Source organism: Gallus gallus, chromosome 2 (genome assembly GCF_016699485.2).
Source record: "Gallus gallus isolate bGalGal1 chromosome 2, bGalGal1.mat.broiler.GRCg7b, whole genome shotgun sequence".
NCBI lineage: Eukaryota > Metazoa > Chordata > Aves > Galliformes > Phasianidae > Gallus > Gallus gallus.
In genome coordinates, this window is record NC_052533.1 from 835,093 (window position 1) to 861,343 (window position 26,251).

General features: G+C 48.1%; 2 protein-coding genes across 4 annotated transcripts in view; both read left to right on the forward strand.

Moving 5' to 3' along the window:
- Nucleotides 1-26,251, forward strand: part of GIMAP7L5 (GTPase IMAP family member 7-like 5) — a 598,436-nt gene that overhangs the window by 427,961 nt on the left and 144,224 nt on the right. The window lies entirely within an intron of this gene.
- Nucleotides 1-26,251, forward strand: part of SMARCC1 (SWI/SNF related, matrix associated, actin dependent regulator of chromatin subfamily c member 1) — a 67,565-nt gene that overhangs the window by 14,519 nt on the left and 26,795 nt on the right. For all 3 annotated transcript variants that reach the window (XM_025147375.3, XM_046927752.1, XM_015281170.4), the window contains 15 exons: nt 375-444; nt 2,575-2,644; nt 3,639-3,714; nt 6,708-6,833; nt 7,499-7,617; nt 9,030-9,154; nt 9,701-9,760; nt 10,392-10,429; nt 11,999-12,120; nt 14,169-14,240; nt 18,804-18,917; nt 20,002-20,155; nt 20,820-20,933; nt 22,416-22,475; nt 25,648-25,906. In XM_025147375.3, the coding sequence (XP_025003143.3) occupies nt 375-444; nt 2,575-2,644; nt 3,639-3,714; nt 6,708-6,833; nt 7,499-7,617; nt 9,030-9,154; nt 9,701-9,760; nt 10,392-10,429; nt 11,999-12,120; nt 14,169-14,240; nt 18,804-18,917; nt 20,002-20,155; nt 20,820-20,933; nt 22,416-22,475; nt 25,648-25,906 (1,579 nt within the window). The remainder of the gene's footprint in view (nt 1-374; nt 445-2,574; nt 2,645-3,638; nt 3,715-6,707; nt 6,834-7,498; nt 7,618-9,029; nt 9,155-9,700; nt 9,761-10,391; nt 10,430-11,998; nt 12,121-14,168; nt 14,241-18,803; nt 18,918-20,001; nt 20,156-20,819; nt 20,934-22,415; nt 22,476-25,647; nt 25,907-26,251) is intronic.

The following is a 26,251-nucleotide window of genomic DNA, read 5'->3' on the forward strand; positions in this document are numbered from 1 at the left end:
CTCATGTTTGAACATTGGTCACAAAATTGTGTAGCATTATTGTTGTTTCTGATATATTCCTTTTGTGTTACTATGTCAGAGCATTAAAAAGACCATAAGGTTTTGTCTTCTAATGTACAGACTTGGTTGCTAAGAATGTCCTCCTATTCAAGGCAGCCATATGTAGTGAAGTTCCTGTTGGTGCTTAAATTGTAGCATTTAGAAATTCACATAAAATAATTGCTTTTTTTCTAGCACTTTATTCAGAGGTTGTGTTCTGTAGTTGCAGTGACTTTCTGGGTTGCATGGGGTATGTGGGCAAAAGGAAACAATTGGTATTTGGGGGAATGAGATGGTTGCTCACCTGGTGTCTTTTCCCCCCACCTTTCTCACAGGGAACAGTAACTGAGGAGAAATCCAAGGCCACCCACCACGTGTATCCAAGTCCTACCTCAATGGATGATGGTAAAGATGCTTTCCAATTTTGAAATGGAAATAATCTCATAACAAAATTCTTTTAGCACCTATGGGAGATTTCACACAGGCACAGAATGTTCCTAACCTGCTCCGGAGAGCTCCTATAAAGCATTTATAGGATTAACAACTCCAGATAGAATTGCTGTGCTCTGCTTCTAAGCACTGGGTTTAACAGAGAATCACACACAGAGTCACAGAATGGTTGGGTTGGAAGGGACCTCAAGGATCATGGAGCTCCAACCCCCCACCACAGGCAGGGCCACCAACCTCCCCATTTCATACCAGCCCAGGCTGCCCAGGGCCCCATCCAACCTGGCCTTCAACACCTCCAGGGATGGACGGGGCATCCACAGCCTCTCTGGGCAGCTGTTCCAGCACCTCCCCACTCTCATAGCAAAGAACTCCCCCCCCACATCCAACCTCAATCTGCCCTCCCTCAACTTCACACCATTTCCCCTCGTCCTGCTGTTATCTGCCCTTTCCAAGAGTTGCCTCCCCTCCTGTTTGGAGGCTCCCTGTAGGTCCTGGAAGGCTGCAATGAGGTCACCCCGCAGCCTTCTCTTCTCCAGGCTGAACAAGCCCAGCTCCCTCAGCCTGTCTTTGTAGGGGAGGTGCTGCAGCCCTCTGAGCATCTTTGTTTGACACAGCTCTTAGCAGTTGGGTTAGTTGGGAAATCAGTGTTTATTGCTGAGAGCAGTGTTCAGTGCTATGCAAAGCAAGTGAACATTGAGTTTGTCCCAAATAACTTACAGGGTGAGGGGGACCAAAGCCTAAGGGTCTGGAAGAACTGAGGAACAAATCAACTTGTGTGAAAGGTATCACAGACACCAAAGATAAAGAGAATGAAAAGTTTTCTGCCGTGTTCTGCTCTTTCTGGGTTATAGATTGGGAATGCTGTCATTGCACATGGTTTGTCAAGGTGGGCACTGTAACAAACAGACCTGATACGTGGAGACTGTTGGCTTTATTATGATGAGTTCTGTCTCTCTGTGTAGTAGGTTCTCAGGAGCAATTGAACAGCTTTAGCCTTCAGCAAATAGCAAAGAAGAGCTCTGATGTACTCCTGTGTTAAGTAGCAGGTCCTTGCTGGTGGTCTGCCATAGCTAGCTGTTCCTGGTACGCCCTGGCATCCCAGCTCCACTAGATGGAAGTATTCACTTCCACACTGGGATGATGGAGGACTGTTTGTCCACTGGTGCTTTTTTGTGTGTTCTGTGCTGCTGGGAATATACGTCTAGCCACAGGTTTGCATTGCTTTTACCACTGCTTCAGGTTCTTGGTAAGGGTTGGACGGGGTAGTTCTGCAGTCAGCGAGCATGCAGCTGTGCTACACAGAGCTGCATCAGCCCTGGATTGCAGTGAGGTGAGAGAACAGCTGTGAATTCAAGCAGTGATGTTCCACGTGTGCAGCTCTTCAGGGTCTCTCTCTGGGCCATGTTGAGAGTAGAGCTTAGTGCTGGGGAGAGGGTCTTGTGGAGCAAGTGGAGATCAATAGAAGGTCACAAGGGGATTCGTAAGAAGGTTTTGAAATACATATTTATTTACTGGTTGACAAGAAAACGTTTTGGGAGAGGTTCAGTCCTTTCAGTTGCACAGTGATGAGAAAATTGTGGCAGACTGGAGAGTATCTCTCACCATGTTGTTGCTGGTGTCTTTGCTGGATGGCATGTTGAAGGATTCACTCTGAGCTGTCCCAGCCAGGCAGAGCTTTGGGGAGATGGGGTGGGCCTGGGGGAGCTGGCAGTGCTGTGTGCCCCACCAGCAGCTCCTGCTGCTGGGAAGCAGATGAGTGTTTCAGACTCCATTGGGCCTTAGTCATGAGCACGTTAGGGCATGGATATGTATGGCCAGGGAAGGAAATGCAATCACTGTATTAAAATGATTTTCTTAATGTAGTATCTGTGATTTATACAAGCTGAGCACATGAATGTCTATGCATGGCAAAGTTAATGCAGGCAGCTGTATTACTGTTACAGGTCAGGACACTGTAATTTCACTGCAGTGTACTTACACAGAGACGATTGCATTAACTTTTCTATGCTTGACTGTAGGAAGGCAAAACAGTGCATTATGTGCTTTGCAGTCTGAATCTGATCTAGATCTCTTTTCCCTTTGCAGATGAATGGTTGAGACCTGTGATGAAAAAAGACAAGCAGGTGCTGGTGCACTGGGGCTTCTTTCCAGACAGGTAAATCAAGGGGGGAGGAAAGCACACCTCAAATCTCAAGTTAGTTAAAGGCAAAGGACTGCTTAGAGCTTGCCATTAGGCCCATCCATGTCCTCAGACAAGCTGCTCCTTCAGCTTACTAAGTTTTGCCTCTCCTGATAGCCGTGCTCTGCCCTCAGTGCTGTCAGTAGTGAACCTGCATGGAGAACCTCCCAGATGTGTGGCTGCACTCTTCTCTTGTTCTGCAGAGCAGTGGGCACAGATGTGTTCTCCAGTGCCCTGTGCATGTTTCAGCAGGAGAGAGCAAACAACGTCATGCTTAAGCTTCTTTCTTCATACTGATCAACTATTAAGTATTTTTCTACTTGTATCATATAACCAAGGGTGTGTGTACTGTGTAGGTGTGTATATAAACACTAAAACGCATCCTTTCTGAAGTATGACTTCCAGCTGCTCAGCACCTGTCTGGTTATGAGATGTTTTGGTTTTGAGTGCAGTTTCTTTAAATTAACAAACAGATTTATTGGGGGAATGATATGTTGAAAAGTGAGTGTAAATAATGACTGGGTTCTGCAGCAGTAGGGATTGAAGAAGGGGATGCATTCTTTTTTCTCCTAAAAGTGTGGTATCTCTTGCTTTAAATTCTTAAGAAACAATTAACTTACTAACAGGGTTTGCATGAGTGACTCCACGTGAACTGAACCCCTGAATGCAGAGGCTAGATGTGCAATTCCAAACAGGAGATAACATCACTGAGATGGGTTCTGAGTTCAGAAAGGGAAAAATGTGCCCTTGATGCCTCAGACCCCTCCCTTCTCAGCATGCCCTATTCCCACAGCAGGAACCAGTGATGATTCCTTTGTTTGACTTTCATTGAGTGGAAAATAATTTGCTGTTCCATCCCAGCAGTATGATTTGCAGATGTCAGAATTGCTGAATAAATATTCCTGCTGGTGATCTCTCTGGATGAGCAGCCCAGGGGACCACTTTTGTTTCCTCTGCCTCTTCTCATTAGCTATGACACTTGGGTTCATGCCAACGAAATAGATGCTGAAATTGAGGATCCTCCAATTCCTGAAAAGCCATGGAAGGTGAGTCTGCCTTAAAGAGCTTCCCAGAGTTACTGTATTGGTGTAACCCATCCGTGGATGCTACTGGGTAGATGTCTTAATGTGCTGCTGAGTATCAGTGGCTGTATTTCCATATATATGGAAAAAGAAAGTGGTATTTCTACAGCTGTAATGAAAACACCCAACACGTTTCTTTGGTCTGGAGAGGGGCACTGTGGGGAAATACTCCTTGTGGGCCGCGAGGGCAGATGAACACATCCCTCATAATGCTAAAACTACCATCTTTATTCTGGCCTGACTTGGGGGGGTTTGTGTTAAAGGTAATTCCTTCCTCTGCTGCTGAGACGGAGCCGTCTCTGGGAGGAGAGCTGATTGTTCCTTACTGGGGTGTAATTAAGTAATTAAGGAGTGGAGATGGGGATCATACCATATCTTTGTGACCTCCTTCTGAAGAATGCTGTGATAGAAAAGAGCCATCCAGTTAGGAGCCCCAGGTTACTTCACACGTATTACAGGATCTAAAGCACTTTGCGTGTGCAGAAAGTTCATACATGGGGATGGCCAGGAAGAGTAGGAGCTAGATTATATGGATATGGGCTTCTTTAGGAAACAAACCTCTGCCACAAATGGAACCTTGTTGTTGTTGTGGCAACTTTATCTGCAGTGGTTTCAGGTACTGGCAGCAGAGCAGAGCTGGATGGGCTCCCCGAGCCCTCATCCCACCCTGCTGGTTTCCCTTGGCTCAGCACTGCTGGAGATGCCTCCTCTTTCCCCTGTTGGTTCTTGCTGTGACTGAATGTGCCACGAGCCCTGGCGCTGCTGCAGGCAGCACAGCTGTGGGCATGCAGCTGTCCCTGGAGTGAGAGCCAACGTGAGAGCCTCTGAGAAGACAGCAGCTGCTCCAAGAGCCCCTGAGGGCCACAGCTCACATTGCTCTGCAGCAGTGTTTGCTTAATGGGGAGCTCTGCTCGTAACTGACGTCACAGGGATGGAAGAAGTCATTCCGATTTACTTCACTGCAAGAGGACAATACAAAGCAGTTACAATCAAGCAGCAGTAAATACTGCTTAACGTCCTATTATTGGACTTATTTTATGCATCACATGCAGTGTTGTTCTGTGTGTGTGCTGTTAATGTGAATAGCAGAGTTAGGAAAGGGCAGCTCAGGTCAGAAAATGATGTGATGTGTGTTCAGACACTCCTCCCTATTCCAAACTGCTGCTTGTAAATAAATGGGACTTCAGCGTTTTGTGTATAAATCACAGTAAAGCTCAAAAATTTCATTACTCAGCCATATAAACTTGCAGATGGCAATTTTAAATCAGGATAGTTGGTCTTGACAAGATGGCCCTTCTTCCTTTTTGTCTCCATAGCAGCACATTCTGTCTGCTGAGGTGATCTGTGTCACACTTGGTGGATTCTGGGAGGGGTTTTTGGTACCTGAGGTATGCTTTTAATGCAGAGCCATCACCCCAGCTGTGAGAGCTCACCTCACACTTGAGATGACTTAAATGACAGAGGAGCAGATGTGGCGTTCAGCAGGCGTGCAGCATGTCCAGCCTTCATAGCATTGCCTCATGGAGCTGACACTTAATATGTGTAAAATTCGTATGAGATCTGTAACTTCAGACCCTCATAACAAGGCTGAAAGTACTTCCTTCATCCTTCGTCCAGTGTGGAGTGGCTGCTCGCAAAAAGCATCATGTCAGTGTGTTCATAGAATCATCATAGAGTCGGAGCCTGGCTTGGGTTGGAAGGGACCCCAAGGATCACCAAGTTCCAACCCCCTGCTGCAGGCAGGGCTGCCAGCCACTAGATCAAAGACTAGATTAGATTGTCCAGGGCCCCATCCAACCTGGCCTTCAACACCTCCAGGGATGGACGGGGCATCCACAGCCTCTCTGGGCAGCTGTTCCAGCACCTCACCACCCTCTCAGTGAAAAACTTCTCCTGACATCTAATCTAAACCTTCCCTCCTTTAGTTTAAAGGCATTCCCCCTTGTCCTGTCACTACCTATCCACACAAAAAGCTGACTTCCCTCTTGCTTATAATCTCCCTTTAAATAGTGGAAGGCTGCAATGAGGTCACCCCGCAGCCTTCTCTTCTCCAGGCTGAACAAGCCCAGCTCCCTCAGCCTGTCTTTGTAGGGGAGGTGCTGCAGCCCTCTGAGCATCTCTGTGTCCTCCTCTGGACCCTCTCCAACAGCTCCCTGTCTTTCCTGTATTGGGGGCCCCACACCTGGGTGCAGTGCTGCAGATGGGGCCCCATAAGGGCAGAGCAGAGAGGGACAATCCCCTCCCTGTCCCTGCTGGCCACCCCTCTGCTGATGGAGGCCGGGATACCATTGGCTTTGAGCAACGAGCACCCTGCTGGCTTATGGTTAGTGTTTCATCCACCAGGACCCCCAGGTCCTTCTCCCTAAGGCTGCCCTCAATGAGCTCTTCTCCCAGTCTGTATACGAATCTGGGATTACTCCAACCCAAATGCAGCCCCTTGCACTTTGCTGTGTTGAACCTCTTTAGGTTCACACGGGCCCATGTTTTTAGTTTGCTGAGATCCCTCTGCATGGCATCCCTTCATTCTGCTGTATGGACTGCACCACTCAGCTCGGTGTCATCAGCAAACTTGCTGAGGGTGCTCAATCCCATCACCAGCGTCACTGATGAAGATGTTAATGAATACTGGTCCTATAACAGACCCCTGGGGGACACTACTCGTTGCTGGCTGCCACGTGGGCATAGTGCCATTCACCACAGCCCACTGGCTGCCACCTTCCAACCAATCCCTTACCCACCCCTCATATCTCCAATTTAGAGATAAGGATGTGGTGAGGGACCGTGGCCTTGCAGAAGTCCGGGTAGGTGACATCAGTTGCCTTCTCTTTGTTCACTGCTGCTGTCACTCCACCATAGAAGGCCCCCAGATGGGTCAGGCACAACCTTCCCTTGGTGAATCTGCTGGCTGTCTGGGATTACCTCCTCGTCCCTCACGCGCCTCATGTTCTGTTCTTTAGGTTCATGCCAAGTGGATTTTGGACACAGATATATTCAACGAATGGATGAACGAAGAGGATTACGAGGTGGATGAGAACAGGAAATCCGTGAGTTTTCGGCAGAGGATCTCCATGAAGAATGAAGAGGTAGGTGGCTCAGCTCAGTGTGTGACCCGGTGGTACATTCATATTCCTCCTCTCTGCAGGAGTGACTGGAATTCAGTCCAGCTGAACGCATTCGGGTACCTATGGTAGTGCAGCTTACTTTGAATTTCTTCTGATGTGTCATTTATCCAGGACTACTGTTCCTCTTTATTATTTCTACATTCTTTCCTTTCCCTAAGGATGGCAAGAGAAGAGACTCACTTTGTACTTCCTTTTAAATGAAAGCAGGGGTGCACAGGACAGCATCAATTAATCTCCAGGTTCCCTAATTTCGTATTCCTCCTGATGCACGAGGTTTGACAGGACTCTTGAGAGCGCTCATTTAACATTGAGGTCAGGCTGCTTGCTGGGAAATCCTTCCTGATGGGTAGAGTGCATTGAATGTGCCATGAGTTAGCTGCTGAGTGTTGCTCTAAGAGCACAGTTACGTAGGCAGCTCCTGCAGTGTCCAGGGGGTGGCTATAAAAAACTTAAGTTATTCCACCTTGACAAACGTGTGTTTGGAAAGCATCCTGGAGCTGAGAATGGTGCTCGCTGCGATGCTGCTTTCAGCTCCTTTGTTGTAAGATGTAATAAGGAAGACTCGCCTGCAGCATTTCAATAACTGTAGTACTGGGGGTGAGCTGACACCTTCATTTCTCTTACAGCCTGTGCGTAGTCCTGAGAGGAGAGACAGGAAAGCAGCAGCAAGCACACGGAAGAGAAAGCATTCTCCTTCTCCACCCCCAACTCCTGTGGAGTCGAGGAAAAAATCAGGGAAGAAAGGGTGAGTGTCTCACTCAGGGATGCTGGGGCTGATGTTCTTGAAGGCGTGCTTATGGGCAGCCCTGTGTGATGTCACTTGTCGCACCTTAGGTCAGGGTAGCATCATTATTTCTATACTAGGTCTGTGTGGTGTTAACAGTGCAGTGTTCATACTTCACTCCTCTGCGGAAGTGCATTGGCTGTGGGTGGAGGAGAATCACTGCAAGTCCTGATGTTATCTGTTCCTCAGCAGCAGGACGTGGTGCTGCACTGACAGCAGAACCTAAGGAAGGCTTACCCAGCTGCTTCTAAAGTAGCTGAAGTTAGTGCAGGCAGTGGTACTTGGGTGTGTTTTGAAGGAGAGCCACTGGAATGACTGCATTTAATTGGGGAATTTTTAACCTATGTGGCCATGTGTTTTGAAGTGAACTTTTGAAATGCCACTTCACCAGAACACTGTTTGTTGATTACAGTTTGCCCACAGATCGGTGGTGGTTGACCTTTTTCTCTGTGCTTGTTTGATCTTTCAAAAAAGGGTCAAGATTATAACCAAATAAAAGCTTCCCACTGATGGGGTTTTGTGGTGTGGGAGAACTTAAGAAGTGCTTAAAGTGCTGGAGGCATTCAAGGCCAGGCTGGATGTGGCTCTGGGCAGCCTGGGCTGCTGGTTGGCGACCCTGCACATAGCAGGGGGTTGGAACTGGGTGAGCACTGTGCTCCTTTGCAACCCAGACAGTTCTATGAGTCTATGATTAAAAAATTGAGGGCTTTAGCAGTGCTGTGGGGCTCTTAAAGAAACAACAAACAGTGCTGAAAGTCTGAGATGAGAAGGTCAGATAATGAACGAATCCTTACTGTTTCTTTCCAAATGTGAGGTCTGAGTTAACTTCTGTAAGGAGGGGCCTGGGCGATTCTGCCTTTGTTCCCAGAAGGACTTTCTCTGGATGTAGAGATGACCATAAAAGCCAGCTTGTTCCTTAGATGGGGCAGCAGGCCTTGCAATGGTCTGTTGCCTCTTCTGGGCTGTGCAGCAGATGTCCTTATTGTAGCCTGGAAAGGGAGGAATGGAAGTGAAGTGCTGCTGCCCTGAATCTCATGGGCACACAGGTGCTGCCAGCGTGCTGGGATTCAGGATTCAGACAGCAGCGTCCTGCACTCCTGAATCAATGGCAGAAGGCCATCATTTATATGAAAGTGAGAGACACTTCTGAATCATTAGGCTGCAAAAAGTACTCTCTAGTGCCCTTCTAAATGATTTCAGTGATGCACAGATCCTGGTTTTTGTTAACTCCACCAGCACCGCCTCCTGCTGCACTGTTGTCCCAAAAGAGTTTTAACCCAGCCCTGTAATCTGTTGTCTGGTGAAGGATAACATGAAGGTGAATGCATCTGACAGTTGCAGCTGTCAGAGGGATTGTGTGTGATCTCTTTTAGACAAGCAACCATATATGGGAAAAGGAGAGGGCAGAAGGAAGAAGATGAGCAAGAAGATCTTACGAAGGACATGGAGGATCCCACACCAGTACCTAACATAGAAGAAGTGGTACTTCCCAAAAATGGTAAATTACATATGAACTGGACTGTGTGGATGTTAAAGCAATTGCTTAAACTGTATAGAGGAAATGCATGTGTTGTCAAACATTTGGGCTGCAATGTCAAGTACCCAAGCTAACCATATGGGATTAGTGGAAGCTCTGCTGACATGCCCAGTGTGAGCAGAAGTGTCCATTTATGCAATAGGAGTTAAGTAAGGGTAGGTCAGAAATAAAATGCAGCACCATAGCATTTGGGGTGCAGCACAGTTTGACTTGGTCTGGTTTGGATTGCATGGAGGAGCTGTTCTGTGCTGTGCAGGTGGGAAGAGCACAGCACTCAGAGCCCTCAGTGCCTGCATAGAGGCAGCATTGTGTTCCAGTGTGAAATCAGACAGAAGCCAAATAAATGCTCTCTTGTGCTCAAGCTGTCCCGACCAGATGAACTCTTCTGAACTGCAGAGACCCGACCAACAGAACAGTTTATTGATAAGATAGCAAAAGCATGCTAGACGTTGATAATTGTATTTTGTCTGATGATTACTCATTAGAGCTGCAATCTTTGTTTTGCAGTGAACCCAAAGAAGGACAGTGAGAACACGCCTGTGAAAGGAGGAACAGTGGCAGACCTTGGTAAGGCACGCAGGGACACACACCCTTCTTACAGCAAAGTCGTGTTTGCAGGGCAGCAGAAGGAGTGCACTTAACTCTCAATTTTGAAAGGGATCTCTAATTCTAATTTTGGAATTAATTCAGCTTTCCATATGTATTCCATCTGAAGCATGCTCTTCCTTTTGAGTCCATTCCCTTGTAGGCAGCGTTTGCTTTTTTGGGAAGTGACATATGAGCTCTTCTTTGGTAGGTGTTTTTTTCTTACCAGGAGTTAGGGTGAATTGCCAGGTTCCCTGAGCTTTGCAAGCCCTCTGGTATAAGAGATAGAAACTAGTGTCCCACGTCCTATTATACAAGGCTACATCTAGGGCACTGGGCCAGGCAGTAATTAATTATGGATTCCTAAGTGTGGAAAAATTCTAATTATCCTTCCTCTTTATACCCACTCTGATGTGCTCTTTTGTCTGGGACCATTGAGTGCCTGCATAAAGATGAGATTGTCTTAATGATGTGTGCTCTGCTTTGCTTTCCTCCTCGCTTAACTCCCAAAACAAATGCAATAGTCTTTCCAATTAAGCAGTTGCACGGCTAGGAAGGATTGAGTAGTCAGGTGCCTGTTATTAGTTTAATTCCCAATGCTTTTACCTTTCAGATGAACAGGATGAGGAGACAGTGGCGACTGGAGGAAAGGTAACTGCAGTGATTTCATACTGACCTTGGTGGAAACTGAAATCTTCATCTTGGCACACTTACCCTGTGGTGTTTTTCAAGTGATATTTAAGACCAAATTGGTCACTGGTGGAAACAAATGTGAAGTACTTTCAGAGGCTCATCTTTAGGATGCAGATTTTTCAAAGCTTGTGGGTTTTTTCCTTTAGATTTCAGTGCTAAATACAGACCTTAGATGTGTTTCGGGCTGTGTAAGCACGTAGGTACAAACACATGGATAGAAGACCAGAGTGCCATGCTTAGGTGAGCACTGTGCTTTATGCTGGGGAAACCAGCTCACAAAGAGTGACTGGGCTTCTCCAGTGTGGGAAATACTCTTTTGTTAGGTGCAGTTCCATAATCCCAGGGTGTAGAATAACCCAGAACTGTGCAACTCGTGCAGCACATATTCATTCTGTGTTAGGTTGGCAGATGTTGCTTTTATCTTCTCTCCTGAACTCTCGTTGGTTTGGGGTTGGCTCTTTTTGGCCATGGTCTGTGTTCTGTTCACTGTACTTGGAGAGGAGGGGGGGGGGTGAGGACAGGACAGACTTCTTTTCTGAACAGCTATTGTGAGGTCACTAAAAGGCTTTGGAGGGTACCTTGTTGTCTGTGGGATAATTTAGTTGCCCCAGAGGGTGCAATGGTGATACTCTGGAAATCTTGCTTCCAGGGTCGGGCTGTTTTGAACAGCCTTTTCTTTGAAGTGGGGCTGCTTTAGTAATTTGAGCAAAGAAATTCATTAGAAGTTAAGTTGCCTGTGGCAATGTAAGGAGATGGACTGTTGTGTTAGGGGTACAGAAGAAACCTGAGCCACAGGAAGCTTTAAATAGTGCCACTGTCCCCAAGAATCTGCACTGATTCTCAGCTTTCTGATGGGAGTGGAGTGGTCCCTTCAGCCTGTTAATCCCCGTGACCACTGTCGTGTTTCATGTGCCCTTGTTGAAACATCTCCTATTGACTTTATTAGCAATAGTCTTCCAGAGAAACCTCTGCCCTCTGTGTTTCAGCTCCTGGGATCTACTGGTCTAATGCCTACTATGAAAGTTTGTCTATCGTCTGTGTCTAACAGAGCACATCTATACTCCATGCCTGGGTTTTCGTGGCACAGTTGAAATTTGAGCTTGATATCTCTTCACGAGGCAGAATTATCAAAGGCCAGCCTTAAGGTTGACCAGTGTGAAGTTATCCAAGCAAAAATGTCAGTGGTCATAATTCGGTGTCTGCAAAACTGTCACTCTGTACCCTAAAGTGTCACCCAGTAAAATGGGAAGGAATGACTCTGCTTTCCATTAATGCCCTTTTGAGGAGTGAGGGAAGAGTGGTGAGAAGTACCAGTCATCTTAACAAAGTATTGCCAAGTGTGTTCTTGAGGTCTGACAACAGCTCTTAGCAGCTTTTCACTTCCTTTATTCTTTTAGGGATGCACTTTCCCTCATCCCTCAGGCTCTCCCACTGACAGCATTTGTTTGGGGCTGTCTGCTGCATGAGGGCTGTCCCATGTCCTGCTGCTTGTAGCCTCCTCACCACTGTGTTCCTTCCATGACACAGGAGGATGAAGATCCTAACAAAGGCGACCAGAGTCGATCGATTGATCCGGGTGAAGATAACGTCACAGAACAAACCAACCACATCATCATTCCCAGCTATGCATCCTGGTTTGACTACAACTGGTAAGAAAGCAATTGGCATCCGGGGATCCGAGAGCTGGAAGAAATTCCTTCTCTTTGGCTGTAGTTCACACGTGTGGGCTCATCTTTTCCACCTGTAGATCTGCCTGAGCTGAGGTTTGTGGGATTTGATGCAGCTATTTTTACAACCAGAAGCTGGAGCTAGTGGTGGATAACACAACAGCAGTAGTGATTTGGGATGGGGTCTGTACTGTTAGCATAAAGATTGCCAGAGCTGGAGGCTGAACCAAACTGCGTTGCCTTGAACCAGTTGTTGAGTCTGTGTGCACCCATAGCTTGAGCTGACCTAAAGCCCCATGAGTAGAGCCATCCTTCACCTCGTTCCTTTGCTGTCTCCCGCTTGGAGGTGCTCCTGGAAGCAGAAAAGCCAAGGAACACACAGCGTGAACCTACAGGTGCTCCAGTTGCTTTCTGAGCAGGGAATCTTGAGGTGCTCTGTTGCAGTGCAGGGTGAAAGGCTCCATTAAGTCACTTTGTAAATGGATGACTCCCGTATGGGGCCGCTGTAGGTCAGGAGAGGCAGCTCTGCAGCTCAAGCTAAGTGAGGATTCCCTGAAGTGAATGTGGGTATATCTGTATGCTTTGGTTCCTTTGGGACGCCTCTCCTGTTACTGTATGGGTGCCCAGGGAGTGGCTGGCTGAAGCTTCCTGCAGGTGTGTTTGTGTTCATAGCAGCAGCAGGAGCTGCAGTGGTGCTCCTGAGAGCTGCAGCAGCTCATGGAGCACAGCTACAGGACTGACACAGGAGGTCCAAAGAAACAGAATGAACTTCTTGGCTTAGGTGTGCCTGCCCTGACCTTGTGAAAGGGGACCTCAAAGCATCTCTGTGAGGAGGTAGGGGAGTGATGCAAAAAAGGCTTTGGTTTGAGATTCTCCAAAGCAGAAGTGACCTGCACGTGGAGCTGACTTAGGTTGGAGGCTGAAATAACAGCACAGCTGTGAGGCTGACGTGTTTCTGCCCCTGAGCTCTGTTTCCATCCAGAGAGGTTCCTGCAGTCCTGGAGAGCAGCAGACCTCAGCTGTGGCCCCTGCTGCTGCTGTGCCAGAAGGACACTTTTAGCTCATGTCAGTGTGTGCACAGACTGCTGCAGCCCTCCCACGCTGCAAACACTGCTTCTGGTTTGAAATAAATGGAAGAATAATTCTAACCTACTTCTCCTGAAGTGCATTACAAGCTGCTGTTTCAGAGCATTCATTGCTGAAATTAAATTTGTAGTAAACAGATACAACGTATTTGATGCTCAATTCAGTTTCGATGTAATCTGTTCTGCTTTGAGTGACTTCACCGCAAGAACTAAATGACTGCTGTGCTGTAAAACCTGAGCACTCTGTTGGTGAATGGTGCTCCTTGAGCTCTGTTCTCTGAATGGATGACAGAGTGGTGTTGGCACCAAAGGGCAGTTGCATGTTTGGCTAAAAACTGAAAAGATGCAAGGGAAGAGCATATAATAATAACGTGTGCTTCCTTTAGAAGGAACTGTTTTTAAAGGACCACTGTAGTTCTTCAGATGTTAATTTGCATGGAGTGTGTGGCATTCTAGGGGTTGCTCTCATCAATTTCATGGAAATAATTTCTCCATTTCTGACACTTTATGAAATGGAGATCTTTTAACTTACGAAGCTCTCCTCCTTCAGCGTTGGGTGGATTGAATCCTGTATCCCTCACAGCTTTCTTATTAAGATTAAAAAAAGGGTGGTATAATCAAGGTCCATATGGTCTGGGTGCTCACGTTGTGATTTTACTTTGCTGTCAAAAGCCTCATCAGTCACACATACCGTGGGTTACACAAATATCCTTGTTAATATCTGCTGGAGCAGTGACCCTTCGTGGCCAAATTTCCTTATTTCTGCTAAAAGTAAACCAATCACATCGTTTATGGAAGTACTGAACTGAAGGCTCCTGCTGGAGTGCTCGGGTTCCCAAGAGAGGCCCTTGCAGTGAGTGTGCTCTCAGTAGCCATGGAGGCAGTGCGCAGTTCCCTCTGCAAGGCTTTAGGATTTGCCATCTGAACTGTGTGTTTTCCTTGCAGCATTCATGTGATTGAGCGCCGCGCTCTTCCAGAGTTTTTCAATGGGAAGAACAAGTCCAAGACTCCTGAAATGTAAGTACAGCATGAATGTAAGCACAGCATGAGTGTAAGTGTGCAAGACCTCAGCGTGGCAAGGGAGTTCTCCACATCCTTAATGTCTGTTGCTTCTCCTTGTGTACGTGCTTAGCAGATACTGTCTGTGAGTGCATGAAAGAAGGAGGGAGCATCTGTGGCACTACGCTTGCAGCTGGATTGTCTGTGTTACTGTAGCAGAAGCAAAACTTCAAATATGAAGGCAACATATAATAGCAGTTATCAAGGAAAAATGAACCTAACTTCTTCCCAGGCAGTGTTGGAACAAACTGTTGAATGAGTCCTGAACGAGGTACAGGACCCAGTATCTCCCAGAGAAACCCGTAAAGATATATCATAGAATCACAGAACGGCCTGGGTTGCAAAGGACCACAATGCTCATCTCATTCCAACCCCCTGCTATGTGCAGGGTCGCCAACCAGCAGCCCAGGCTGCCCAGAGCCACATCCAGCCTGGCCTTGAATGCCTGCAGGGATGGGGCATCCACAGCCTCCTTGGGCAACCTGTTCAGTGCGTCACCACCCTCTGAGTGAAGGCATATATGGTACTGTGGAGCCTTAATGACCCCCGTAGTTCTCTTACTCTTCCCATAACACACTGTGTTTTTGAGATGTGAGAGCTGTGTGTGAGCACTTATCACCACATCAGCTGTAGGACGTAGTGTCAGACCGTGGAATGGATTTTCCACGCTATCTGTGTTGATGTCATGGTTCCTCGAGCAGCCGATGGGTAATTCTGAGAGCAGGTGAGGGCTGGAGTGTGAATGTTGGGTAGTCTGATTAAAATCAGAGAGCTGAGCTGAGCACTGCTAAAGAGAAACAATCGTTTATGTAGCTGTCCCAAACCCTCTCGTGACTCTGTAGTTCCTAACGTGCCACTGACATCTCAGTGGAGCTCTCTTGGTTGAATCTAAGATCAAACTGAATCTGTCTCATCTCCCTGTGGGATCTGCACAGGACTTACACGTTCCTCTTTCCAAGTATAAGCACAGTTGTTTGACCAGCCTTAGAGAAAACAGCCTTTGACAAAACAGTCAGAACAGCACAGTGCCAGCTGAATGCTGTTGGTCTGTACATGGAATGACTCTCCTCCACTCTGGCTTGGCGATGTAAGGAGGTAAGCCAGTGGTTTTGCATCAAATGCTTGCCTTGGCTGTCTGCTGCAGTCTCGTTCTGAGCACTGTAACAGCATCGTGAGTAACAGCACAGCTCACCTTCCCTGAGCATTTTGTTCCAACAGCAAACTGAGTTATTCAGAGAAATCCCTGAAGGCAATTGATTAAAGGCAGGCAGTCAGCATCAGGCTTCTGAGCAGTGTGCTTTTTCTTAAAGCTGTAAACCCAAAACCTGAGAGCTTCCCAAAGAAATGAGATTGGAACTCCATTGTATGCGTGTTGACTTGGGCAAAGTAAGTCAATGTGGCTGCTTCATCTTGGTAGTAACTGTTTGTCTTGCTGCAAAGCAGGATCTGGGGCTTTAAAAGCAGTTTCATCGTGAGTTGCTAAACAAAATTCTTGAGGAGTCTTCTCAGTATATTGTTTTAATGTGTGCAAAGCTGTGTTTTTCTACGTAGCAGTTCTCCAGACTCACATTTTTCCTCAGTTTCTTCTTAATGCAAATGCTCAGAGGGCTGCAGCACCTCCCCTACAAAGACAGGCTGAGGGAGCTGGGCTTGTTCAGCCTGGAGAAGAGAAGGCTGCGGGGTGATCTCATTGCAGCCTTCCAGGACCTCCAGGGAGCCTCCAAACAGGAGGGGAGGCGACTCTTGGAAAGGGCAGATAACAGCAGGACGAGGGGAAAAGGTGAAGTTGAAGGAGGGCAGACTGAGGTTGGATGTGAGGGGGAAGTTCTTTGCTATGAGAGTGGGGAGGTGCTGGAACAGCTGCCCAGAGAGGCTGTGGATGCCCCCTCCATCCCTGGAGGTGTTGAAGGCCAGGTTGGATGGGGCCCTGGGCAGCCTGGGATGGTATGAAATGGGGAGGTTGGTGGCCCTGTGTGTGGTGGGGGGTTGGAGCTCCGTGATCCTTGAGGTCCCTTCCAACCCAACCATTCTGTGATTCTATGGTGGTAATCCCAATGGCTCCTGCAGTAGGTAACGCAGGCAGACTGCAGGTGGTGTTCTTGGAGCTCAATCTCTGCTCACACATGAATGGTGTTTGTGAAGCTGCCCATCTAACCTTGAGGTAGACATGAGAAATTAACCTTTTCAGCCTGGAGAAGCGCTGGGAGACCTCTGACACCACAAATGATTTTGAGGCTGCAGTCTGTGCTTGCAGCTCCTCCACATATCTGAGATGCAGAGGTAACTGTAGCTGCTGTCAGCTGCCATGTTAACAGGTGGTTGTTTGAGACCCCACTGCCCAAGGAGTTCTGCTGACTGCCTGTCCCTGTTGGGTTGCTGACTTGTCTGGGGAGAGCCTCAGGACAAATGTGAAGAGTCACTTCCCCCTCAGCCTGGTTACAGAGCAGTAGCTGGATCCAGAAATGTGGGTTTGCACTGATAGGGCCATCATGTGGAATCTCATGCCTCCTTGCTCAGTTGACAACAAGACATCACTGCTAGTTCTCTCTTTAGAAGTGAAGCAGATCAGGGACTCCCCTTCTCCCAGTACCTACATTATCTTATTGCTATTTAGGGGTTGCAGGAGCAGCATGTGATCTTGGCTTTGTGCTTTCCTTTTAATAAAATAACCCTCCTTCAGAATGGAAATGCCTGGCCTCCAGCTTAGTTCTCAAGCCAAACAAAGCACCGTGTTTGCAGAGCCCACACAGGCTCATCCTTCTGACAGCAGGGCCCGGGGCACGTTTCTGTCTCAAAAGGGATTTTAGCTAAATGCAAGTTGACTTCATCTTTCTTGCTGATAACAAGTCACAGCTAATGGGTCGTGTCATGCAGAAAACAGGCTCACTTCAGGATAAATGTTAGGGATATTTCTGTCTTAGGTTCCTTTCTCCACCTACTGATGTGACCTTCACTAGTAAGTACTGAGCTTGTTTGTGCAGCCAGGAGCACGGGGAGGTGCACTTCTCAAAGCAGCTGACACCCCACATCTCTTCAGGAGCATCCAGAAGGGTTCCTGAATATCCCTCTGTGGAAGAGGGCCCCATCCCCGGAGGTGTTCAAGGGCAGGTTGGACGGGGCCCTGGGCAACCTGGTCTAGTATTGGATATGGAGGTTGGTGGTCCTGCCTGCAGTAGGGGGGTTGGAGCTCCATGATCCTTGAGGTCCCTTCCAACCCAAGCTATTCTGTGAAGAAGCTCCCTTTTGTTTCTTACCTTCTTCACCAATGTTCAATGTTCAACACGAAGTCCAACACCTGGTCCTGGAGCATTGTTCCTGCAAGTCCAATATACAACCCATACAGAAGTGAAGGTGTGGTATTTTGGCAAGAATGGGTCTTTGCAGCATCTGTATGGGGAACACATTGGTGTTCTTTCTCTGCACAATTTACACTCCATATGAGGCATTCCATCTTGAATTTTCAACAGAAGGCAGAAATCTCTTTATACAAAGCTGCTTTGAACAGGTCTTTGCATAGGATCCTGCCTGTGTGTGTTTGCTGATTTGCTTTTGTTCTATCTGAAGAACAGAGCTAGCAAGTGATGTTATGGTAGTTCTTATTGTGAGCAGCTTGTCTGAGGAAGCATCAGTCCATTCCAGAAACACATTGAGAGAGGCTCAGCAATGTTTATGGGGCAGGAATGGGCTGAACCCTCCGCTTGCTCACTCAGACTGCACTGAAGCGTGGGGCAGCTCCTGCTTCAGCCCTTCCCAGCTCAGTGCATGGGGAGCCTCTGCTTTTTAGAGACCCTGTCCTCCTTTTGTTCTCTAACCTTTCCCTACTGATGTTTTTATACATAAAAGGTCCTCGTGTAGAAACAGTAGCATTCCACCCAATGTACAATTTCTGTTTTTCTTCTCCCCTTTTCTCTTTCTGGGCTCACAGGGCCCAAGTTGGGCTGTTTATCCTTTTCCTGCGGTAAGACCACTATGGTTCCTTTTCTGCAGTCTGCTGACCAAGCACTTGGTCAGTGGTTGTAGACACGGAGTGCTTTGCAGGAGGGATGACCTGTGTTGGGCTTGTTTCCACCAAGGATGCCATGTCTGCCCTTTGGAAACTTAAAACCTAAATGCAGTGAAGCTATGACTCCTTGTATATCCCTGTGTGTGTAAGTAGGTGCTTGCTTTCCTGTTCGTAGTATTCATGCTGGAAGAGCAGATGTATCAAGGTGCTGTCCTGCCTTGTACCTCCTGGCACACCTTGTGCTGGGCTTCTGCTGATTCTGGTTGCTGCTTGTTGTTCTGCTAATCCAAATACAGAGAAAATCCACAGCGAAACTTCTGGAAGAGGTGGATCACATTCAGTATATACAATAGAAATTCTATTTGCATGTTACCTTTAATATTTTCTTCAATAAGAATTCACCAGAGGTGTTTACTTGTCAGTAATAAAGTTGTTTGGTGAAGATGAATCCTAAAAGACACGGTAAACTCTGTTAGGCATCAGCATCCAACGTGAGCTCTGTACCCCCTGTCTTCCAGATACCTGGCTTACCGCAACTTCATGATCGACACCTATCGCCTCAACCCCCAGGAGTACCTGACCAGCACTGCCTGCAGGAGGAACCTGACTGGAGATGTGTGTGCTGTCATGAGGTGAGAGAACAAACAGCCATCTTTCAGCCATTGCTTTCACTAGAGGAAAAGGAAACGGAGCTGCTTTAGCAATGAAAATGCTCTGGTAGACGAGATAGGTGTGGGCAGTAGAATCGTTTGAGTTGGAAGGGACCCTTAAAGGTCATCCAGTCCAACTCCCCTGCACTGAACAGGGACACCTCCAGCTGGGTCAGGTTGCTCAGAGCCCATCCAGCCTGACCCATCCATCCATTGTGCTGTTACGTTAGCAGTCTGTTCGGCCTCTCCTTGTAACCAGAGTATGTTATACTGGCCTTTATTTCTGATATTCTGGGAGCTCAATGAACCTACAGAGTTGGCATCCTAACCTTCAGTGTCTGCTATTTCTTAAGCATGTGGAGTTCTTTTCAGAATTCCTGGGTTTGCAGTTCAGTTTTGTTGGTTTTGTCTGTTTCGCCACTCTGAGGTGCAACAGAGCCCTGAAATCTCATAAGTTGCTAATGGTAGATCCAATGAAGAACAGCTGCAGATAGGTGAGAGAACAAAGAAAGGGGTTGTGCAGCCCTCACATTGGTGTGATGTCTGCAGATGGCTCCATGTGGGCAGCCCTAGCTTTGCTTTGCCTTTGTCTTTAATTAGGTGTGCCGTTGTTCTGTTGCCATGTTACGTTTTAGGTATCATGTTGAAGTGATACTGTCAGGTCCACACAATATGTAGTATTTCATAGAATCATAGAATGGCTTGGGTTAAAAAAGAACTACAGTGACCATCCAGTTCCAACCCCCTGCTATGTGCAGGGTCACCAACCAGCAGCCCAGGCTGCCCAGAGCCACATCCAGCCTGGCCTTGAATGCCTGCAGGGATGGGGCATCCACAGCCTCCTTGGGCAACCTGTTCAGTGCGTCACCACCCTCTGGGGGAAAAACTTCCTCCTAATGTCTAACCTAAACCTCCCCAGTCTCGGTTTAATATTAATTGCTCTTGTGATCAGCGAAGGCATGTAGGAGATGATGAGCCTATCTGATGCAAAACCAAAGTCTATTCCTTATCTGTCTTTGCAGTTTTGCTTTGTTTCATAAGATTTGGGTTTGTCCTGTTGTTTCAGAGTGCATGCTTTTCTGGAGCAGTGGGGTCTCATCAACTACCAGGTGGACCCGGAGAGCCGCCCCATGGCCATGGGCCCTCCTCCCACCCCTCACTTCAATGTGCTCGCCGATACGCCCTCTGGCCTCATGCCTCTGCACATCCGCACCCCACAGGTGAGCCCTGCACTGCCCTGGGGGTGGGAGGTGGCAGCTCTCCTCAGTATCATGCAGGAGAATAATGCCTGCACGTGTCGCTCGTGAAAGATGTTCATGAGCTCAGAAATGGGCCTGTTGAGTCATATCATATCATAGAACCATAGAACGGTCTGGGTTGCAAAGGAGCACAGTGCTCACCCAGTTCCAACCCCCTGCTATGTGCAGGGTTGCCAACCAGCAGCCCAGGCTGCCCAGAGCCACATCCAGCCTGGCCTTGAATGCCTGCAGGGATGGGGCATCCACAGCCTCCTTGGCCAACCTGTTCAGTGCGTCACCACCCTCTGGGGGAAAAACTCCCTCCTCATATCCAACCTAAACCTGCCCTGTCTCAGTTTAAAACCATTCCCCCTTGTCCTGTCACCATCCACCCTCGTAAACAGCCGTTCCCCCTCCTGTATATACTTTCCCTTCAAGTACTGGAAGGCCACAATGAGGTCTCCCCGCAGCCTTCTCTCCTGATTCAGTCCTGCACTGTGTGCAGCTGATGCTGTGTAAAGACATCTCCATAAGTCATCGTGTTGAGCTGTTTGGTTGGTCCTGCGTTCTGCTCAATGTTTGTCTGAAAACTTGTGGTACCTTTCAGCTCCTGACCCCCTGTCCTTCCTCTCATGTTTGTTCACAGATCCCAGCTGCTCAGCAGATGCTGAGTTTTCCTGAGAAAAACAAAGAGAAACCCACTGACCTGCAGAACTTCGGACTTCGCACAGACATTTACTCAAAAAAGACTTTAGCAAAGGTATGTGCATTTAGATTTCTGTTCCCCTGTGGCTTCTATTAGGCACTCTACTTTAGTTGTCCTCCCCTAGGTGACAGTGAAATGAGTTGTTACTCTTGGATTCCCACCTTGGATCCCAGTGTAGGACACTGAGATGCCTCGCTGTGTTCATGTTGGATACACAGTTTTGCAGGAGAGGACCACGTGCCTGTCCCAAACTACTCAGTGCTGTCAGTCTGCAGACACTGAATTCATGTTATCCTTATTTGGTATTTTAATTGAATGCTTCAAAGTCAGCCAGGTGTCAAATAATTCAGTACAGAACCGAGAATCTTTCAGCAAAGTGCAAGGTTTGGCACGTGGGCCAGAGGAATCCCAGGCATATATACGGACTGGGAGGAACAGCCCTTGAGAGCAGCCATGCAGAGAAGGACCTGGGGGTCCTGGGGGGTGAAACACTGACCATGAGGCAGCTGTGTGCTCTTGTAGCTTGGAAAGCAAATGGGATCCTGGCCTCCATCAGCAGAGGGGTGGCCAGCAGGGACAGGGAGGGGATTGTCCCTCTCTGCTCTGCCCTTATGGGGCCCCATCTGCAGCACTGCACCCAGGTGTGGGGCCCCCAATACAGGAAAGGCAGGGAGCTGTTGGAGAGGGTCCAGAGGAGGCCACAGAGATGCTCAGAGGGCTGCAGCACCTCCCCTACAAAGACAGGCTGAGGGAGCTGGGCTTGTTCAGCCTGGAGAAGAGAAGGCTGCGGGGTTGGAGCTTCCTGATCCTTGAGGTCCCTTCCAGCCCAAGCCATTCTGTGAATCTGTGAGGATCTTTTACTGTCAAGCTTTCCAAGTCTGAACAGTGTTTTCCAGGCTGAGAGCAGGGGAAGGCCACTTGGTTACAAAAGATGTCAGTAAACCACTGCAGGGGAGTTTTTAGCACTGCCATTGCAGTGTATCGTGTGTTCAGTTAAATTTGTGAAGTGCCATCACAGTGATGTTGCTGATTCCATAACCTGTTGTCCTTACCTCGTGCTGCATACAAGCAGGTGACAACCTCCTTTTGTCTTCATTGGATGTGTGATAGATGGGTGACTGTAGGAGTGGAAGGGCAGGCTTTGTCCAGGAGTTCCTCTAGGAAACCTGAGGAGGTAACCACAGGATCTGGGAGTTGTAACCCTTGGAGCAACCAATTGCTGAATGCATTGATTATGTTGCAGTACTGCTGCTGTCTTTTCAGATAATTCACCTTTTTTTTTCCTAATTTAAAAGAAAAAACACGCTGTGTGTGCAGAATGTGCAGGAAGGCACTTCCCAGCTTGTTCCAACTACGAAAATAAAGCACGTGAACTGAACGTGCCTATGGGATAAGCAGGGGTTTGTTTGCTCTGGTAGGAATGCTGTGGAAGGTGGGTATCGGAGTGGGTCAGAAAACGGATTCTTCTCCTTCCATTATTATTAGTTAAAGTTCTGCACAAAGATCTGTACTTCATGTTTTGCTCGTCTTTTGTAGAGTAAAGGTGCGAGTGCTGGAAGAGAATGGACGGAGCAGGAGACGCTGCTGCTGTTAGAAGTAAGTTCATGGGGGAGAACTGAAGGCCGGGAGACAGAACCATGCAGGGTATTGCACATTAAGGAAAATGGACATGCAGGTTTAGTGGTTCTTTTGAAGGTGAGTTAGGTGACAAAAACATCCTTTGCCGGAGCTGTTTACAGTGGGAGGCAATTCTGAGACCCAGCAGACGTAGCTGGAAGGATGGGTGGTGGAGTTATGTGTGCACGAGGCTGTTTGCTGCTGCTGTGGCTTTTGGGCTGCTAAAAGGTTACAGCCTTCCCTCGAAGCTGTACCTCTTTCTTTGACCATCATCTGCACAAGAGCACTGCTGCTACACAGATGGAGTGGAAGCATCTGTGTGCTGAGGGGACGTCGTGTTCTTTAAGGCTCACTTCTGTCTCATTGTAGCTCCAACCCAGAAATTAAAGGCTTAGGAATGTTTGCACAAAGTCGAGAGCAGATATTGCAGTGCAAGGAGGTCCTTGCATTGAGCAGCAGTTAGCAGCACACTGTGCCCTTCGAGGAATGCTTTATCTGCACCTAAGAACATTGTGAAGTTCTCTTGATCTTTACAAGCTCTCCAATAAGCCATAACATGTTACAGGGAGCTGCAAACAGCCGCTATGGAAGTTGAATTATTGAACACACAGATTGCTTTCCTGTGCTTTGCCTGTTCATAAAGGAAGCTTTTTATTTGGTAGCCCTTTAATCCTGCACTTTAATTCATTCCAGGTTTGGGTGTCTGTCTGCACACTGCCCCACGCCTTCCTATCAGCCTGGGGAAGGACTTTGCTTATGGGGGAAAACAGTGAAGATGTGGTGTCCTGACAGGGCTTATGTCGATGTGCTGGCTTCTTTGACTCCTGTTATCCATGTGAAATGTTGGTACCTTACACCCAGGCATAGCGAGCAGCAACCTAATGAAATAGCCCAGACAGCACATTCATTTTTCTTTTAGAAAAACAAACAAAGTCTTGAGATTGCAAATGTATTTAATGTGAGTTTCAATTATTCATGTTCCTCATTCTTCGTGGATTTAACCTATGAATAAATCAGTAAAGAGAGAATACCAGTTCAAGCATAAGTAATGCAGCTGTAACGAGGCAGCTCAGTCCAATTAAATCCTCAGGGCAGCTTGGGGCAAATATATGTGGTGCGGTTCCAGAGAATAAATGGTACCTAAAATAGTTATCTAAAATAATGCCCATCCTTCCTCCTGTTGGCTGAGCGATGGGGAGGGGTTGGGTGTCCCTCCCTGCCCCACTGCTCTGCCTCTCGGTGCTGCTACAGAGCCCTCAGCTGTTTCTAGCAGGACAGCAGAGATCTAACAAGGAGTGAAGGAGAGTGAGTAAAAAACTGCTCTGTGGCTGTGAAAAGCAGAGCTCGAGCTAATATGCTCGAGTGGTTGCAGTGGGGAAGCAATGACACGTAGCTTGATGGATTTAGGGGAAGTGGAACGAATGCTGAATGTGGAAGAAATGCTTCCCCACGAGTCTGCCCCAGTGAACTGAGCAGTGTCACATTGCTTTAAGCACTGCAGCAGTGCTGGGGGGAGGCTGGGAGAGCAGATCCTGAGCAGTTTGGGAACTGCAGTTCCAGGGAAGCTTATCTGAACCAGATCCTTCTGCTGAGCTGTTAAAGCCTCCCCTCTTGTTGTCTGCCCCGTGGGCTGCAAGGTCTCGGGGTGTTCTTTCCCCCCAGCTCACCTCAGCTGGAGCACAGCTGCCCTGGGCAGGGCCCGGCCCATCCCAGCTCGGCCCCGAGTGCCGTGTTGTACGGCATGGTGCTGATGGGCTGACTTGGACGTGGTGACTTTGGTGGTTTGTTCTGACCTTCGTGACTCCGTCCTGCTGCTTACCTGGGGGGACTCAGTGGTCACAGGGAGATGGGTGCAGAGCAGGAGGGCTTTGTCTTCTGCACTACATTGTACCTGCAGACGTGTCATGGGAAGCCCGTGGCAGCTGGGCTTATCATGGGGATCCTCCGTGCTCTCACGATGTAATACTTAATTCCAATGTGGCTCTTGCCTTGCCCTCAATTATTGCTGGGATGCCCAGCTGCTTGCTGTGAGGGGATGCACAGACAGCTTCCCTTTATTTCTGTTGTACTGCTCGGTGTCATAAAAACCAAGTAGACGTCCAAGCCAATTGCATAGAGAGTCACTGTTCCAGGGGTGTTCCAGAGCCATGGGGATGTGGCAGTGGGGGATGTGGGCATGGGGGGTGTGCTGGGCTTGGGCATCTCAGTGGTCTTCTCCAACCACAATGATTCTGTGATTCTCTAACTATTTATAACACTGCTAATCAATTAATTTCTCCCAAACTAATGGACGTGTGTCATAGTTGTTAAATTCTTTGTTGAGGCTTTAAGTAGTTCTGACAGTGACTGGCATGAAGAGTTATGACATCACTGATTGAATCTGGAAGGCGTTACTTTGTCAGGTGGCTTACCTGAACAACCATTTGCTAACCTGAATGCTTACTAATAGACTAATGGGTATTTGCTAGTAAACCTGTGTCTTTTGGCTTTGTGATACAGGATGTATTTGGTGATGGATGCCCCATCCCTGCAGGCATTCAAGGCCAGGCTGGATGTGGCTCTGGGCAGCCTGGGCTGCTGGTTGGCGACCCTGCACATAGCAGGGGGTGGGAAATATATGAGCACTGTGCTCCTTTGCAACCCAGGCCGTTCTGTGGTTCTGTGATTTTCTTTTTTTCCTGCTGTATCGGTCTGATGCTCTTTCATTTTCCTAACATCTGAATGCAGGAATTGGACTTCACCATCATATACAGTACGCATACGTGAAATAAATACTGTTTCTGCCCCAAAGAGCTCAGTGCATTAAGGCATAAATGAGAGAACATGAGTGCCCTCAAGGGGAGTTCTTATGGGAATTAAAGAGGGGAAGCACTGCCTATGCAAACATTAAAAGTAAACCCCAAATCCTCTGACGTTTCTTGTGACAGAGTAACAGCATAAACCTGTGTGATGGTCTGTGTAGGGTGTCACTGGGGTCCCAGTGAGATGAGCTCTCTGGAAGAGCTTTGCTACGAGAAAAAGGAGGGTTTACCTAGCTAGTGCATTCAGTCTTCAGTTCCAGCACCGAAATGAGCAGCACTGCACAAGGGAGCGTGGCGGTGTATTTTCCCAGGTCAGCGAATGCACTTACAGCGATCTCAATCTCTCACAGGCCCTGGAGATGTACAAGGACGACTGGAACAAGGTCTCGGAGCACGTTGGCAGCCGCACCCAGGATGAGTGCATCCTCCATTTCCTGCGGCTCCCCATTGAGGACCCCTACCTGGAGAACTCGGACGCGTCCCTCGGCCCCCTGGCCTACCAGCCTGTGCCCTTCAGCCAGTCTGGCAACCCCGTGATGAGCACTGTTGCTTTCCTGGCGTCGGTGGTGGACCCCCGCGTGGCATCAGCAGCAGCAAAGGCTGCCTTAGGTATGAGTTCACCCCAGCAGTTGTTTCCACTCGCTCTGTGCATCTCAGTTCCTAGAGGTTCTTTGAGATGGTGAGGCGTTCTCAGGTCTAACAGCCAGCAGTGTGTTTTGCTGGCACTGAAACTTGGTTTGAGAAGAAGTCCTACAAGCCACTGAGTTTCCCTTCCCTGCTCACTGCCCAGCGGTGCTTTGCAGGCGCTGCCCTGGGGTTGCAGTGGCTCCGATTGCTGTTGGTTGGCTGTGTGTAAATGCACGATGCTGAACTTCCACTTTCCTACCATAGAAGCTATCAGCCCCATCTGTACCTCCCGTGAAACTCAATGAGATGGGATTTGGGGTTTTTTTC